We start from the raw sequence: 18,751 nt of genomic DNA, 5'->3' as shown, positions 1-18,751 counted from the left end.
GCTGTGCCTGCTGTACCTACCTGGTATCCCGTGACAATCTCACCAACAGTACCTGCTAGTTATCATGTTCCTGCTGAGAAACCTGTGACAGTCGTTTTTCAAACCAGCTGTGCCTGCTGTACCTACCTGGTATCCCGTGACAGTCTCACCAACAGTACCCGCTAGTTATCATGTTCCTGCTGAGAAACCTGTGACAGCCTTTTTAAAACCAGCTGTGCCTGCTGTACCTACCTGGTATCCCGTGACAGTCTCACCAACAGTACCCGCTAGTTATCATGTTCCTGCTGAGAAACCTGTGACAGCCTTTTTCAAACCAGCTGTGCCTGCTGTACCTATCTGATATCCCGTGACAGTCTCACCAACAGTACCCACTGGGTATCCTGTTCCTGCTGAGAAACCTGTGCCTACCATTACCAGTGACAGCCTTCCTCAAACCAGCTGTGCCTGCTGTCCATTCCTGGTATCCTGTGATAGTCTCACCAACAGTACCCACTGGGTATCCTGTGCCTGCTGAGAAACCTTCAGCCTTGTTCAAATCAGCTGTGCATGCACTACCTATTAGGTACCCTGTGTTACTCTCACCTTTTGACAACTCTAATCAAACACCAGTGTATTATGGACTTTCTGCTAAAAAACTTTTAGTGATTTGCATAAGGTCTCTTCTGTGATCTTCAATCTGCCCTACCTACTGTTCCTTTTATTTATTTTTTATTTTTATTGAAATTTTAGCAATAACAATATATAATAACGCATGTTTCGTATTTATTGACACAGACGGGCATAGTACATATAAGCTGGCATGTTAAATAAACGATTAAACAAACAAGTTTATCTGTAAGTCATATTTCTATCTAAATGTATGTAAGTGGACAGATTGCAATGAAATCTAATTTTAAATATAAACGGGATACCTCCCAAAATATATTGAGCCACTCTTGGGCCAAAATAAAAATATAAAGCTTGGGGGAGGGATTTAAATGATAAAGACGGTCACTTATGGACCTTGGATAAAACAATTAACTGGTATTAAATGCTCGGTAAAGGGAAAAAGGGAAAACAACAAAAGATTAGAAGATATTATAGGGCAATGTAACTGTTCGCTAGTAGATAAGTAATGTTCTCTACGTCATCTAGATCTCAGATGGCAAACCACCTGGGAGCCGATACAGCTACATGGTATGTTGCTTAGGTAAAAGCAGAGTCTAGGCTAAAAATTGTACCTAAGTGACATTGAAGGTTTTGTAGTGCTGAAAATGAATTGGGGGGGTAGGTTGACAACCAAAACAGTCTATGTTCATTTATATAAAGGTAAAGTATAATGTGATTAAATACTCACAAATAGTTGATGACTGCTATAAAACTGGTATGATATATAATAAGGCTTAGCATGAGTGTAGAGGCTGTTTATCCAGTCACAGTAAAAATATCTGCTACTTGTCTCACACACTTAATAATTTGTGTGAGATAGAGCTATGATTAGTACTATCAGGCAACACATAATCGTCCCAGTCCAAATACAACCAGATGTATCAGACAATGAAGTCCTCATGAATGGTTGAGTCCCTAAAGGTAAACGCAGATGGGTAGTAAGGTGAGATAGACACAATTGTGGATGAACCAGATAGCTAAAGGGTCTCAAGTGTTGCCAGATATTTTGTCCACATTTGTATCCAAGGTAAAATACAAAATTTTAACTCACCCCATCTCTACATTTCAATGCCGCTGCTATAATGCGTTTGCTAAAGGCAAATAGTTCACCCTTCCAGGGTTGTCAATATTTCAAATCACCCCTTAGCAAGTCTCTGAGGCACTGGCATAAGGTTAGGTACATAACAGGCTGGCAGGAAACAAGTGTGTCTCTGTACCAAACTTCCATGTCCCCCAACTCAGCTGAGAGTATAGCACAAAGCGGAGTAATAACTCCAGTTGGACCGGTGAAGTCTCTTGGGGTGTATCCAGGGAGGGAGGGGGAACAGCATGGACAGTGATCGGCGATTGCTCACACTTCTTTGTCACCACTGGACCTCGACTGTTCTCCAACTCCTGTAGCTTATGTAATACTTGTGGGATACTTCTCTATCAGACCGAACTCGGCCAGTAGTCGATTTGCAAGATGAGATAAATGGCACTCACCACAGGCAGGACAGTCCTTGGCAGCAATAGGCAGGAAACCAGAGACAAACTACTAGGGTGGTCAGGCAAGCAAGGTTTGACAACAGCAAGGCAGTCCAGGGGTAAACCACTAGGATGGCCAGGCAGGCAGAGTTTGGCAATAGTAAGGCAGTCCAGGGGCAAACCACTAGGATGGTCAGGCAGGCTGGGTTTGGCAACAGTAAGGCAATCCAGGACAGATAGGGGTTAAAAAGTAGAGTGGTCAGACAGGCAGAGTTCAGCAACAATATCAATCCAGCAGTTAAAGGGACACTGAACCCAAAATGTTTCTTTTGTGATTCAGATAGAGCATGGATTTTTAAGCAACTTTCTAATTTACTCCTATTATAAAATTTTCTTTATTCTCTTGGTATCTTTATTTGAAATGCAAAAATCTAAGTTTAGATGCCGGCCCATTTTGGTGAACAACCTGGGTTGTCCTTGCTGATTGGTGGAAAAAAATCAATCCACCAATCAAAAAGTGCTGTCCAGAGTTCTTAACCCAAAAAAGCTTAGATGGCTTTTATTGCAAATAAAGATAGCAGGAGAACGAAGAAAAATTGATAATAGGAGTAAATTAGAAAGTTGCTTAAAATTGCATGCTCTATCTGAATCACAAAAGAAAAAAATTGGGTTCAGTGTCCCTTTAAGGGTTAAAGAGGCAGAGTGGTCAGACAAGCATAGTTCAGCAGCAGTATCAATCCAGCAGTTAAGGGTTAAAGAGGCAGAGTGGTCAGACAAGTAGGGATTAGCAACAAAATAACAATCCAGCATACGAATCAATAACACCCAGGAGAACAGTAAGTAACACCTATACTTTGGCAGTGATAGGTAGGACTGAAGTTACTTACATAGGCGCAGGATTCGCGCCACAGGAGATCCAGACCGGCTTCTGAAGGAGAAAGCGCGTGGCGATGACGTCACCGCCGCACGCAGAGAGGAGCCGACTCCCCCCAGGCAACGAGCAGACGGTGCTGTGCCCCTAGCAACAGCTAGAATCAGCTGAACGTAGCTGAGAGTGAATACAATGCCAATGAGTGGTGAGTTCAGTAACATGTCGGTCTGCAGCAGGAACCCCAGTGGACTAAGCAGAAAGAGGGAATACATGAGGTTGATACCCTGCTGCGGCTTGAAATGGAGAACATCGAAGAGAAGAGTGCCAATGAGTGTTTCTTGCCAGCTCCGCTAGGGGTAACATCTCGGACCAGTTGGTATGGAGAGCGTTGACAAAGGCTCTAAGATAAGCCTCAAGATCCTGGTTTACTCTCTCAGTTAGACTATTGGCCTGAGGGTGGTAGCCAGAAGACAAGGAAACAGTGGTTCCAATCACAGGAATTCACATGGAATGCCATGAAGTCATACCACATGCATAAGGAAAAGAGACGATAATTCTTGGGTAGACGGCAGTTTTGTTAGGGGTACAAAATGAGCCAGTCTGGAAAAGCGATCCACCACAACCCAGATAACTGTATGGTGGTCAGAAGGAGGAAGGTCCACAATGAAATCCATTGTTATGTGTGTCCATGGTTGTTTGGGAATGGACAATGGTTGGAGCAAGCCAGGAGTCAAGGATAGGGGAGTTTTATTGGCACCACAAGTTGTACAGGCTTTTACACAATCCTGAGCATCAGCCTTCATAGTAGGCCACCATACATGTTGGGAAAGACGCTTAAAAGTCCTTGTCATACCAGGATGTCCTGGCAGTTTACTGTCATGAGGCCAGGACAGTACGGGAGTGCGTATGTTCAGAGGTACAAAAAAAATATAGGAAGCCACGGGGGCTTCAGGAGGTTTATTAGACTGGGCATGTTGCAGTCTTTGAAGAAGGGTGGTATTCAATTGAGCAACCACACAGAAGGTAGGTATGATATCTTCAATAGGAGCTTCAGAGGAATCACTTGAGTGAGGAAACTGACGGGAAAGGGAATCCGCCTTCTTGTTTTTGGTCCCAGGAAGATAAGAGACCACAAAGTTAAAATGGGAAAAGAACAAGGCCCACCTGGCCTGTCGAGGATTGAGTCGATGAGCAGTCTCTAGGTAAGTCAGATTCTTGTGGTCGGTTAGAATCTGAATGGGATTAGCGGTGCCTTCCAACCAATGATGCCATTCGGTCAAGGAGATCTTAATGGCTAAGAGTTCACGATTACCCACATCGTAATTCCTCTCTGCAATGAGTAAAGCGTTTGGAAAAAAAGGCTACAGGGTGCAACATGGAGGTTAAAGGATCCCTCTGTGTTAGAACTGCTCCAGACCCTATCTCGGATGTATCAACCTCTAAAGTGAACTGTAGGTCAGGATCAGGATGGCAGAGCACAGGAGCAGAACAAAAAAACCTTTTTAAGACGAGTAAAGGCATATATGGCCTCAGGGGGCCAATGTATACAGTCTTTGTTCCATTTTGTGAAGAGACTGTTTGGGAAAAGTGAACTTGCGGTAATAATTGGAGAACCCCAAGAATCTCTGCAATTCCTTTAATGAAGTAAGTTGGGGCCACTCTAAAACTGCGGTGAGTTTAGCAGGATCCATGGCAAAATCTTCTTTCAAGATGACATAGCCAAGGAACTGGATCTGAACTTGGTCAAACTCACATTTTTCTAGTTTGGCTACTAAAGAATTGTCCCTGACACATTGAAGTACCTGTCCCATGTACTTATGATGCTTTTCCTGAGTGGAAGCAAAGATAAGGATATCATCAAGGTAGACGATGACAGTGCGATTGAGGAGGTCACAGAAGACATTGCTGACAAATGCCTGGAAGACTGCAGGGGCGTTACACAGCCCAAAGGGCATTACGAGGTATTCGTAATGCCCTAATCTTGTGATGAAGGCGGTCTTCCATTCGTGGCCTGGGAAGATACGGATCAGATTGTAGTCCAACTCAGTGAAGAAGTGAGCATTCTGGAATGAGTCATAGAGCTCGGTGATCAAAGGAATGGGATAGCGGTTATTGATAGTTATATTGTTCAAGGCACTGTAGTCAATGTAGGGTCTGAGCCCACCATCCTTCTTAATGACGAAGAAGAAGCCGGCCCCAGCAGGAGAGGAGGAAGGGCGAATGAAGCCTTTAGCTAGATTCTCTTGGATATACTTCTCCATAGATTTGGTTTCAGCTTTGGAGAGTGGATACGTCCTCCCTTTAGGAAGTGGGGCTCCGGGAAATAGGTCAATTTGGCAGTCATAAGGATGGTGGGGTGGTAGCACATTGGCTGCCTTTTTCTCAAACACATCTGCGAAGTCTGTATATACTGAGTGAAGGTTTGGAGGAGTCTGTATACTGGCTATGGGGATACGGAGTAGAGGAGTGACTTTAGCAAGGCAGTTATGGAAACAGGAGGTACCCCAGGAGGCCAGTTGTCCTTCAGCCCAGTCGAACTGTGGATTGTGTATACAAAGTCAAGGAAGACCAAGGATGACAGGCTGTGCTGGGGAATGAATTACCTCAAACTGCAGCTGTTCGGTATGAAGGACTCCCACAGTCAGGGGTGCTGACTTAAAATTGATCAACCCTGAACCAAGGGTGCCATCCAGAATAGTTATTTTGAGACAATGAGGCCTAGTTATCAACGTGTCTACTTACCTGCCTTCGCCGGCTCAATACGCCCGCCTAAGCTCGCCTACCATCGCCGCCGCGGACCTGAATAATCTCGCCAAAGTTATCAAAAAAGCTGTCAAAAAGCCGCGCACCAAGTACGGGGCGATGAGCAGCGGACTGTGATAGTTATCACTCATGCGATCTCGCTGCTCTTCGGCTTTTCTACAGCTTTATTGATAAGCTGTCACTAAGCACTCACACTATACTATACTGTTCTACCCCTTATACCGGCGCCCCCGGAGTCCCCCGCAACTAAATAAAGTTATTAACCCCTAAACCGCCGCTCCTAGATCCCGCCGCAACTATAATAAATGTATTACTTATTAACCCCTAATCTGCCCCCCTACACCGTCGCCACCTATAATAAATTTATTAACCCCTATCCTGCCCCCCTACACCGCCGCCACTAAAATAAAATTATTAACCCCTAAACCTAAGTCTAACCCTAACCCTAACACCCCCCTAACTTAAATATTAATTATATACATATAAATATTATAACTCTTATTAACTAAATTAATCCTGTTTAAAACTAAATACTTACCTTTAAAATAAACCCTAATATAGCTACAATATTACTAATAATTATATTGTAGCTATTTTAGGATTTATTTTTATTTTACAGGCAAATTTCAATTTATTTTAACTAGGTACAATAGCTATTAAATAGTTATTAACTATTTAATAGCTACCTAGTTAAAATAAAGACAAATTTACCTGTAAAATAAATCCTAACCTAAGTTACAATTACACCTAACACTACACTATCATTAACTAAATTATTCCTATTTAAACTAAATACTTACCTGTAAAATAAACCCTAAGATAGCTACAATGTAATTAATAATTACATTGTAGCTATTTTAGGATTTATATTTATTTTACAGGTAACTTTGTATTTATATTAGCTAGTTAGAATAGTTATTAAATAGTTATTAACTATTTAATAACTACCTAGCTAAAAGAAATACAAATTACCTGTAAAATAAATCCTAACCTAAGTTACACTTAAACCTAACACTACACTATCATTAAATTAATTAAATAAATTAGCTACAAGTAACTTCAATTAAATACAATTAAATAAACTAACTAAAGTACAAAAAATAAAAAAAACTGTTACAAAAAATAAAAAATAAAAAGTTACAAACATTTAAAAAAGATTACAACAATTTTAAGCTACTTACACCTAATCTAAGCCCCCTAATAAAATAACAAAGCCCCCCAAAATAAAAAAATGCCCTACCCTATTCTAAATTACGAAAGTTAACAGCTCTATTACCTTACCAGCCCTTAAAAGGGCCTTTTGTGGGGCATGCCCCAAAGTATTCAGCTCTTTTGCCTGTAAAAAAAAAATACAAACACCCCAACATTAAAACCCACCACCCACACACCCCTACTCTAACCTAAACCCCCCTTAAATAAACCTAACACTACCTCCCTGAAGATCATCCTACCTTTAGCCGTCTTCAGCCAGCCGACCACCGATGGAACAGAAGAGGACATTCGCAAGAGGCCGAAGTCATCATCCAAGGGGCGCTGAAGAAGTCTTCCATCCAATTGAAGTCATCATCCAAGGGGCGCTGAAGAAGTCTTCCATCCGATTGAAGTCATCATCCAAGGGGCGCTGAAGAAGTCTTCCATCCGAATGAAGTCATCATCCAGGCGGCGTCTTCAATCTTCATCCATCCGGAGCGGAGCCATCTTCAGACGAGCCGACGCGGAGCCATCTTCTTCCACCGATGATTTCCCGACGAATGACGGTTCCTTTTAGTGACGTCATCCAAGATGGCGTCCCTCAAATTCCGATTGGCTGATAGGACTCTATCAGCCAATCGGAATTAAGGTAGGAAAAATATGATTGGCTGATTTAATCAGCCAATCAGATTGAGCTCGCATTCTATTGGCTGTTCCAATCAGCCAATAGAATGCAAGCTCAATCTGATTGGCTGATTGGATCAGCCAATTGGATTGAACTTCAATCTGATTGGCTGATTCAATCAGCCAATCAGATTTTTCCTACCTTAATTTCGATTGCCTGATAGAATCCTATCAGCCAATTGGAATTTGAGGGACGCCATCTTGGATGACATCACTTAAAGGAACCGTCATTCGTCGGGAAGTCGTCGGTGGAAGAAGATGTATATATATATAGGCTTAAAAAACAGCATTAGCCGGTCCTAACGCTGCTTTTTAACGCCCACTGGTATTACGAGTCTTGCAGGTACAGGTGTACCGCTCACTGTTTTGGCCAGACTTGGCAATACCGTAAATCCACTTACATAAATTGCGTATCCTCTTTTTTCAATGGGACTTGCATAGCGCCGGTATTACGAGTCTGCCAAAAAGTGAGTGGTAGACCCTCTCCTGTCAAGACTGGTACCGCATTTTAAAGTCAGTGGTTAAGAGTTTTACACTACAAAGCCGTAGCATAAAACTCTTAACTAAAGTGCTAAAAAGTACACTAACACCCATAAACTACATATTAACCCCTAAACTGAGGCCCTCCCACATCGCAAACAGTAAAAGAAAAATTTTAACCCCTAATCTGCTGAACCGGACATCGCCGCCACTATAATAAATATATTAACCCCTAAACCGCCGCACTCCCGCCTCGCAAACACTAGTTAAATATTATTAACCCCTAATCTGCCATCCCTAACAAAGCTGCCACCTGCCTACATTTATTAACCCCTAAACTGCCGCCCCCAACGTCGCTGCCACTATATTAAAGTTATTAACCCCTAACTCTAAGTCTAACCCTAACCCTAACACCCCCTAACTTAAATATAATTAAAAGAAATCTAACTAAAAATTCCTATCATTAACTAAACTATTCCTATTTAAAACTAAATACTTACCTGTGAAATAAACCCTAAGCTAGCTACAATATAACTAATAGTTACATTGTAGCTAGCTTAGGATTTATTTTTAGTTTACAGGCAAGTTTGTATTTATTTTAACTAGGTAGAATAGTTATTAAATAGTTATTAAAGTGAAGGTAAATTTTATAGTATGCAAATTAATATTTATAATCCTTTTATAGTCTCCAATCCAGTCGCTAGGTTTTTTTTTAATAAAACATTTTTGATTTATATACTTTTAATAGTAAATGTTAGTTACCGTTGCCTTTATAATCTCCTCCCATCTAGCTTTTCCGGATTTCAGAGACAGTGACGTATAGAGCGTTCCCACCCGCTCTATATGTGTCATCCAAGCTCGTGCACATCGAGCATCTACTCACCGCGCATGCGCATCATTACCACAGTCTCAACTATACAATTGTTTCCCTTTTGTTGCCTTTCGTGTTGCGATGGGCTTTCACTGTGCTTGGCAAATAAATTTCTTAGTGCGCATGCGCGAAACGTGGATGCGCTCGCTTGGCCGCAAAGAACTACAAAATGCTACGCATGCGCATACTTACCAAAACCATGCTGACGTCAAATGACGGCCGCCTAACGGCCGAAGAATCAATTGGCTCTTTAAACAACGTGATCGTTGTTTAGAAAAAAAATAAATATAACGGGTTGATTTACTGGGAGCCGGATCGATGCTAATAATCTAAGATATCTAAGGTAATATTGAGATATAAAAATAATGATGAATGAAAGTACTATTATTTTGCCTTGAGATATTCATTTTTTTAATACAGTACATTTTACTTTACCTTCACTTTAACTATTTACTAACTAACTAGCTAAAATAAATACAAAAGTACCTGTAAAATAAAACCTAACCTAAGTTACAATTACACCTAACACTACACTATAGTTAAATACATTAACTAAATTAAATACAATTAAATAAATTACATACAATTAGCTAAATTAAATTATCTAAAGTACAAAAAAACCCACTAAATTACAGAAAATAATAAACAAATTACAGATATTTAAACTAATTACACCTAATCTAATAGCCCTATTAAAATAAAAAAGCCCCCCCAAAATAAAAAAAACCCTAGCCTAAACTAAACTACCAATAGCCCTTAAAAGGGCCTTTTGCGGGGCATTGCCCCAAAGTAATCAGCTCTTTTACCTGTAAAAAATAATGCAAACAACCCCCCAACAGTAAAACCCACCACCCACACAACCAATCCCCCAAATAAAATACTATCTAAAAAAAAACTAAGCTCCCCATTGCCCCGAAAAGGGCATTTGGATTGGCATTGCCTTTAAAAGAGCAGTTAGCTCTTTTGCCGCTCAAAGTCCCTAACCTAAAAATCCAAGATGGAGTCCCTTAGATTCCGATTGGCTGATAGAATTCTATCAGCCAATCGGAATTAAGGTAGAAAAAAATCCTACTGACTGATGCAATCAGCCAATAGGATTGAAGTTCAATCCTATTGGCTGATCCAATCAGCCAATAGAATGCGAGCTCAATCCTATTGGCTGATTAAAACTAGAATTCTATCAGCCAATCGGAATCTAAGGGACGCCATCTTGGATGACATCACTTAAAGGTACCTTCATTCTGTGTTAGTTGTCGGATGAAGAGGATGCTCCGCGTCGGATGTCTTGAAGATGGACCCGCTCCGCACCGGATGGATGAAGATAGAAGATGCCGTCTGGATGAAGACTTCTGCCCATCTGGAGGACCACTTCAGCCCGGCTTGGATGAAGACTTCTGCCCGTCTGGAGGACCACTTCGCCCGGCTTGGATGAAGACGTCTCCGGTAAGTCGATCTTCAGGGGGTTAGTGTTAGGTTATTTTAAGGGTGTATTGGGTGGGTTTTATTTTTTAGATTAGGGGTTTGGGCTTGCAAAGGAGCTAACTGCCCTTTTAAGGGCAATACCCATCCAAATGCCCTTTTCAGGGCAATGGGGAGCTTAGGTTTTTTTAGATAGTATTTTATTTGGGGGATTGGTTGTGTGGGTGGTGGGTTTTACTGTTGGGGGGGTGTTTGTATTTTTTTTACAGGTAAAAGAGCTGATTACTTTGGGGCAATGCCCCGCAAAAGGTCCTTTTAGGGCTATTGGTAGTTTAGTTTAGTTTAGGCTAGGTTTTTTTTTTATTTTGGGGGGGCTTTTTTATTTTAATAGGGCTATTAGATAAGGTGTAATTAGTTTCAATTTCTGTAATGTGTTTATTATTTTCTGTAATTTAAAGGGACACTAAACCCAGAAAAAAACTTATCTTCAATCAAAATATCGATTTATTTCAAATAGTTATGTCATTAGCATTGTTTGTCAAAGTATTACCGTTCATTAGTAATCTTATATCAAAAATAGATATATTTCCAAACCCACCAACAGCTATTGTTTTCTAACCTCAAATCCTGAACGATAACCCAGGTTATCAAAATGGTGATTTTTTGAGGCTATGCGCATGCACAATATCCCGGCACGTCATACTCTACGTCACTCACAGCAGGCAGGCAGACCCGGCGTATCAAAATCAGACAGAGCAGATGAATACGCTGAACATAGCAGGTAAGAGCTGAGCGCTGCACTGCGAGAATCTCCCCAACAACGAGCATTTATTCTTTATTTATAGCACATTATGAAAAATTATGAATGAAACACATATTTATTTCAGTAGAAAAGATATATTATATACCTTACTTTATTTTAAACTTAGCACCTAATTTGAAAATATGTCAGGTATAAATTTACTAAATTGATATTTGAATTTATCCTAAGCCTACACTACTGCATACACAAATACGTATCTAAAGTTGAAAAACATAATTTGCTAATAACAGTCAACCTTCAAAAGCGCATGTGTGTCTTTCCACTGTATGTGTAAGTGCGATATCAGGGATGCGAGTCAACGGATTGCAACGCGCATGCGCATGGTGACAACATCGTCACATAATGATATGCACAAAATAAGAATACTATTGGAAATTGGGTTTGGTCGTGCACAGCCCATATTAGAGGGTTGGCAATAATGACGTCATCTGCAAAAAATATTATTTCATTTTATAGCGTTTCTAAAGATCGTTGAACTGTGAAATTAGGTAGGTGATGAAATATACATGTTATTGATTGTAAATTAATGTAAAGTTTTGGAATCCTTTAATGTTTGTTTGTTTTTGTAATTTAGCTAATTTAATTTATTTAATTGTTTTTAATTTATGTAATTTATTTAATTATAGTGTAGTGTTAGGTGTTAGTGTAACTTAGGTTAGGTTTCGGGCTGTGTTTGCGCTGGATCCTGTGATTGGTACAGATACTAGCAGGGGGCACTAGTATCGCATCAGTACAAATAGGAGCCTTTTGTAAGCAGTTGGTACTCTTGAGAAAGCCGCCAGAAGGGGCGGGGAAACGCGTTGAGGCGCCGAATGCTTGAATCTGAACTGTTTGACAGTTGACGAAGTAGAGAGGTGTGTTTGAAATCTCGCGGCAGTAGATCGGGTGGTGACGTCACACGCCGAGTCTTGCAAGGATACAGCCGTGAGAGAAGCACCGGAATACTCTTCATGTTTGATGCTATGTGCTTGACTTATTTGGAAATTTTGTGAGTAGATTTTAATTGCGTGCTAATAAAAAGTGTTGTTGGATCTCACACTATTGCAGTTCCCTTTTCTTTTTGCGCTCCAGATCTTTTCTACTTTGGATTATTCTACCCGGCTGCCGGACAAACAGCCAACCCCCTGTGAGCAGCAGTTTGAAAGGTGACTGATACAAAGTGTGTAACGCTGGAGGACATTTGCTACACTTTATAACATCAAAGCTTATGGACATTACAGACATTTATATCAGTAAGAACATTGATCAATTGATTAGTTCATAAGTGTGTACTATTATTAAGATTACTGGAAATTTATTGATTCCTCCTTTTTAACTATTCATAATTTGGTTGAGACAAGCGCTTCTAGTTTCATATATCTATTAGGTTAGGTTTTATTTTACAGGAAAATTTGTATTTATTTTAGCTAGGTAGTTATTAAATAGTTAATAACTATTTAATAACTATTCTACCTAGTTAAAATAAATACAAACTTGCCTGTAAAATAAAAATAAATCCTAAGCTAGCTACAATGTAACTATTAGTTATATTGTAGCTAGCTTAGGGTTTATTTTACAGGTAAGTATTTAGTTTTAAATAGGAATAATTTAGTTAATGATAGGAATATTTATTTAGATTTATTTAAATTATATTTAAGTTAGTGGGTGTTAGGTTTAGGGTTAGACTTAGGTTTAGGGGTTAATAACTTTAATTTAGTGGCGGCCACGTTGGGGTCGGCAGATTAGGGGGTAATAAATGTAGGTAGGTGGCGGTGATAATAGGGCCGGCAGATTAGGGGTTAATAATATTTAACTAATATTTGCGAGGCGGGAGTGCGGCAGTTTAGGGGTTAATATGTTTATTATAGTGGTGGCGACGTTGGGGGCGGCAGATTAGGGGTTAATAAGTGTAGGTAGGTGGCAGCGATGTTGGGGGCGGCAGATTAGGGTTTCATAAGTATAATGTAGGTGGCGGCGGTGTCCAGAGCGGCAGATTAGGGGTTAATAATTATAATGTAGGTGTTGCGATGTCGGGGGTGACAGATTAGGGTTAATAAGTGTAAGATTAGGGGTGTTTAGACTCGGGGTTCATGCTAGGTGTAGACATACGTTTTATTTCCCCATAGGAATCAATGGGGCTGCTTTTTTGCAGGTGTTAGACTTTTTCTCAGCCGGCTCTCCCCGTTGATTCCTATGGGGAAATCGTGCAGAAGCACGTACGACCAGCTCACCGCTGACTTAAGCAGCGCTGGTATTGGAGTGCGGTAATGAGCAAAATTTTGCTCAACGCTCACTTCTTGTCTTTTAACAACGGGTTTGTAAAAACTTGTAATACCAGCGCTGTAGGTAAGTGATCAGTGAGAGAAAACTGCTCGTTAGCACCGCACAGCCTCTAACGCAAAACTCGTAATCTAGGTGGATGTTTGTAACAGCCTACCTGCTGCATTCCTTGAAATACTGTGCGCAAGTGTACCTAGAAGAATAGATTCTGTTTTGAATGCCAAAAAAACCCTGCTAATATTGATTTGATTTAGATTTTTCTGCTGTTCACCCATTTTTGTTAATTGATCAAATTAAACTATTAACATTTTTGTTACAGATGTCATTGATGTCACTAGTGATGTAATTGATGATTTAGAAATTATAATTTCTTTGTGTAGGATGATGTTGTGGGTTATGTCACTACTGATGGCATTGTTGATGATATAGATTATGTTACTAGTGATGTCATTAATGAAATAGAAAATATAATGTATTTATTTAGGATGGTTTTAAAGATTGTTACTATTGATGCCATTGATCATGTCATAGGTGATGTCACAGGTGATGTAATTGATTTTTTAAAATATATATAATTTTTTTATCTGTATGATGATGCCATGGATTATGTCACTACTGAGGCTATTGATGATGTTATAGGTGGTGTCACTAGTGATGTCATTGAAGATGTCATCAACAATATAATGTGTGATGTAATCAGTGATGTCATTGATGATGTCATGCAAAGCACCAGGGATAGGCACGAACCAAGGCTGTGGCGGACATTTTCCAAAGTAAAGACCTTAGTGAAGGACACCAAGATACATTTCAAATTAAAAACATACTTATATAGTGCTGAATGTTATTATACTGATACAGATACCACTGATCCTATAACCAGTCCTCCTCTGGCTATACCCATGTGCCAGTGTCACTTCTGTGTCTTTGTATAGTGCTGGGTCTTATTATACAGATGCAGATACACATCCAGTATTTCACTGAGACTTTATTTTTTTCCATAACTTAAAACCCAATATCGTCAGCAGTCTCTTGACAAGCCACTAACTTTATTCACACAACATATTCTCCCTTTCGTATTATTTAATCAGAAAGAAAAGGTATACTAAGGTTGTGAATAACAACCTTAGTATATCTTTTCTTTCTAATTAAATACTACTTATAATAAACCTCAGGTGCTGGTTAAAGGGCTTTACCTTTGCATATAAAGCTCCAGGGACACAGTGGCAGCTTGCTTCTTGAATCTTCCCTCTCTCTCTCAGTCTCACTCAGAGTCATTTTCCCGGTACTAAGCGGCATCACATGGGTGTGGCCCCAACCCTGCGAAAAGTGGCGCTGTGTGTGTCAAGGAGAAGTCAGGACTAGCATTCATCTGTCTTATTCCTCCCTTACTGCAGCAAAATGGGTGGCGGACACTGCAAGAGCCACTCACGGACACCAGTGTCCGTGTACGGACACCTTGCCTATCCCTGCAAAGCACCCATGTGTGTATCATATGACAGTGGGGGGCAGCTACACTATGGAAAAGGGTGTTTTAAAAATAAAATAAAACTGACCAAAATGTGTAACAAAGTGGGAACTGGCAGACAGCTGCCAGTACCCAAGATGGTGGCAAGTAGGTAGAGGGGGGTGGGTTAGAGAGCTGTATGGGGAGGTTCAGGGAGGTTGGGGGCTAAGGGGGATCCTACACTGCAGAATATATATATATATATTTAAAGGCTTTTATTTTAGTACTGGCAGACTTTCTGCCAGTACTTAAGATGCGGATGACAATTGTGGGGTGGGGGAGGGAAGAGAGCTGTTTGGGAGGGGTTAGGGAGGGATCAGGGGTGGGATGTGTCAGGTGGGAGGCTGATCTATATACTAAAGCTAAAATTAACCCTACAAGCTACCTAATTAACCCCTTCACTGCTGGGCATAATACAAGTGTGGCGCGCAGCAGCAATTAGCGGCCTTCTAATTACCAAAAAGCAATGTCAAAGCCATATATGTCTGCTATTTCTGAACAAAGGGGATCGAAGAAAAGCATTTACAACCATTTGTGACATAATTGCACAAGCTGTTTGTAAATAATTTCAGTGAGAAACCTAAAGTTTGTGAAAAAGTTTGTGAAAAAGATTTTTTTTATTTAATCGTATTTGGCAGTGAAATGGTGGCATGAAATATACCAAAATGGGCCTAGATCAATACTTTGGGTTGTCTACTAAAAAAAAATATAAACATGTGAAGGGTTATTCAGGGATTCCTGACAGATATCAGTGTTACAATGTAACTATCGCTAATTTTGAGAAAAAAAATGCTTTGGAAATTGCAAAGTGCTACTTGTATTTATTGCCCAGGCTATAACTTGCAAAAAAAAAACAAAAAACATGTAAACATTGGGTATTTCTAAAGTCAGGACAAAATTTAGAAACTATTTAGTATGGGTGTTTTTTAGTGGTCGTAGATGATTAACAGATTTTGGGTGTCAAAGTTAGAAAAAGTGTGTTTTTTCCATTTTTTCATCATATTTTATCATTTTTTTATAGTACATAATAAGATATGATGAAAATAATGGTATCTTTAGAAAGTCCATTTAATGGCGAGAAAAAGGGTATATAATATGTGTGGGTACAGTAAACGAGTAAGAGGAAAACTACAGCTAAACACAAATACCACAGAAATGTAAAAATAGCCCTGGTCCCTAACAGTAAAAAAATTGAAAAATGGTCTGGTCACTACGGGGTTAAAGTGGTACAGCACCGCCAAAGTCTGCTACACATAAATCCAATTATTTTATCTGTTTGGTTAGCAGTAATACACGTAAATAGTAGTGATTTGGCCTCCTTGACTGCCTCTCTCTTCTTTGTGCTCCATTTTTGCAATGCATTGAGACATAGGCCTCTATTTATCAAGTGAACAAGGAAAGACAGCGCCTCATACTGAGATCACAGGAACAACAAACAGTTGAAAGTATACTCACAAGAGTACTGCCACTCTTATATAAAGAAGTGCGAATGGGCAGACTGACATTCAGCAGCAGTTAGTAGGCTGAAACAGGTGTCATCCAAAACGTCAAGAGCACAGCCGTGGACTCTCCTCCGCAACAGCCAGAGGATCTTCTGGATCGGCACTGTGTTTTAAAAGTGCAACTCCCACTGCGTGCAGCTTCCACTGTATGTTGACGATTAACAGCGATATCCGTATAAAAAAGTCTGTGGTTTAAAATAACCCCATGAATAAACAATAGGGTATGTTAGGATAAAATGCCAAATAACAAAGCTTGATAATAAGAACAATGAACAATTTATTAAATGAGCTTAGACGCGTTTCTCGGCCGCAAGCTCCTGGCCGTTTCATCAGATTAATTAATTACACTTGTGGATTTGAGACACATTTAAAAAGCGTGCCATAGAATTTCATTGGTCAAATCAGAACGAATCATAGCTTAGATTACATCGTGAACAAGCTTTGAGACATGGATATATCGCTGTTGAAAACATTCAATAAAATCTGAGTAAAACAAATTACATTTTTTGTAAGCTAATAGTTACACTGTTAATGTAAAGGATAGGTAAGCAAATTAAAATAACGCATATTAAAATAACACTTAGATACATTTGATCAGTGCAAGACTGGTAACCCTTGAAACACATTTATAAATGCAATTCTAGTTGGTAAAACCCATCGTATGTGAAAATGTGTATCTACAACTAATGTGTGTATTTATTACGTACTATCCTATGTTCAGAAACATCTATATAAAATGTAAAGATCGTAAACTAATGAACATAGGCTAATATATAGATGTTTATATAATATATAGATGCTTCTGAACATAGGATAGTACGTAATAAATACACACATTAGTTGTAGATACACATTTTCACATACGATGGGTTTTCCCAACTAGAATTGCATTTATAAATGTGTTTCAAGGGTTACCAGTCTTGCACTGATCAAATGTATCTAAGTGTTATTTTAATATGCGTTATTTTAATTTGCTTACCTATCCTTTTCATTAACAGTGTAACTATTAGCTTACAAAAAATGTCATTTGTTTTACTCAGATTTTATTGAATGTTTTCAACAGCGATATATCCATGTCTCAAAGCTTGTTCACGATGTAATCTAAGCTATGATTCGTTCTGATTTGACCAATGAAATTCTATGGCACGCTTTTTAAATGCGTCTCAAATCCACAAGTGTAATTAATCTGATGAAACGGCCAGGAGCTTGCGGCCGAGAAACGCGTTTAAGCTCATTTAATAAATTGTTCATTGTTCTTATTATCAAGCTTTGTTATTTGGCTTTTTATCATAATATACACTATTGTTTATTCATGGGGTTATTTTAAACCACAGCCTTTTTTATACGGATATCGCTGTTAATCGCCAACATACAGTGGAAACTGCACGCAGTGGGAGTTGCACTTTTAAAACACAGTGCTGATCCAGAAGATCCTCTGGCTGTTGTGGAGGAGAGTCCACGGCTGTGCCCTTGACGTTTTGGATGACACCTGTTTCAGCCTACTGACTGCTGCTGAATGTCAGTCTGCCCATTCGCACTTCTTTATATAAGAGTGCCAGTACTCTTGTGAGTATACTTTCAACTGTTTGTTGTTCCTGTGATCTCAGTTTATGTAATTTATCTGCACTATGAGGCGCTATCTTTCCTTGTTCACTTTTTAGATATACTGACTGATCACGCAGTTTCAAGACCAGCAGCCTATTGCATTAATCCATCACCATTGCACCGGAGTCTTCATTCACCTTTTGCAACATCGCTCACAATCATCTTTTTGGACTCTCTACGATAAGCATGATAAACTTTTTTTCTTTTATATATAGATATACACTGTGAGTGCCATCATAGCAAGGTTTAGCTAAGGCCTGCTTTTCTAATTATTTAATTATTTATTTTTTATCATTTAATTTTGATTTTTTATTGTGTTTGTTACCATTTATACATTTGTTTGTTATAGCGATCTAATAGCTGTTTTGCTCAATTATAATTTAAATTGGGATTTTGATTCTATTGGCACACTCTATCACTATACACCTCTATAGTTTTCCCACTCTATTTATCAAGGTCTGTGCGGATCAGGTCCGACAGACCCCGCTGAATACGGCGAGCAATACGCTCACCGTATTTAGCATTGCACCAGCAGCTCACAAGAGTTGCTGGTGCAACGCCGCCCCCTGCAGACTTGCGGCCAATAGGCCGCCAGCAGGGGGTGTCAATCAACCCGATCATACTCGATCGGGTTGATTTCCGGCGATGTCTGTCCGCCTGCTCA

General features: G+C 39.7%; 1 protein-coding gene across 1 annotated transcript in view; it reads left to right on the top strand.

Annotated features, from left to right (window-relative positions):
* BEAN1 (brain expressed associated with NEDD4 1) overlaps positions 1-18,751 on the top strand; it is a 155,768-nt gene that overhangs the window by 10,297 nt on the left and 126,720 nt on the right. The window contains exon 2 of the mRNA XM_053715879.1: positions 13,857-14,024. Coding sequence (XP_053571854.1) covers positions 13,857-14,024 — 168 coding nt within the window. The remainder of the gene's footprint in view (positions 1-13,856; positions 14,025-18,751) is intronic.

This window comes from Bombina bombina, chromosome 1 (assembly GCF_027579735.1).
Source record: "Bombina bombina isolate aBomBom1 chromosome 1, aBomBom1.pri, whole genome shotgun sequence".
Taxonomy (NCBI): Eukaryota; Metazoa; Chordata; class Amphibia; order Anura; family Bombinatoridae; genus Bombina; species Bombina bombina.
The sequence above is the reverse complement of the archived record's forward strand: the minus strand, read 5'-3'. Positions and strand labels throughout refer to the sequence as shown.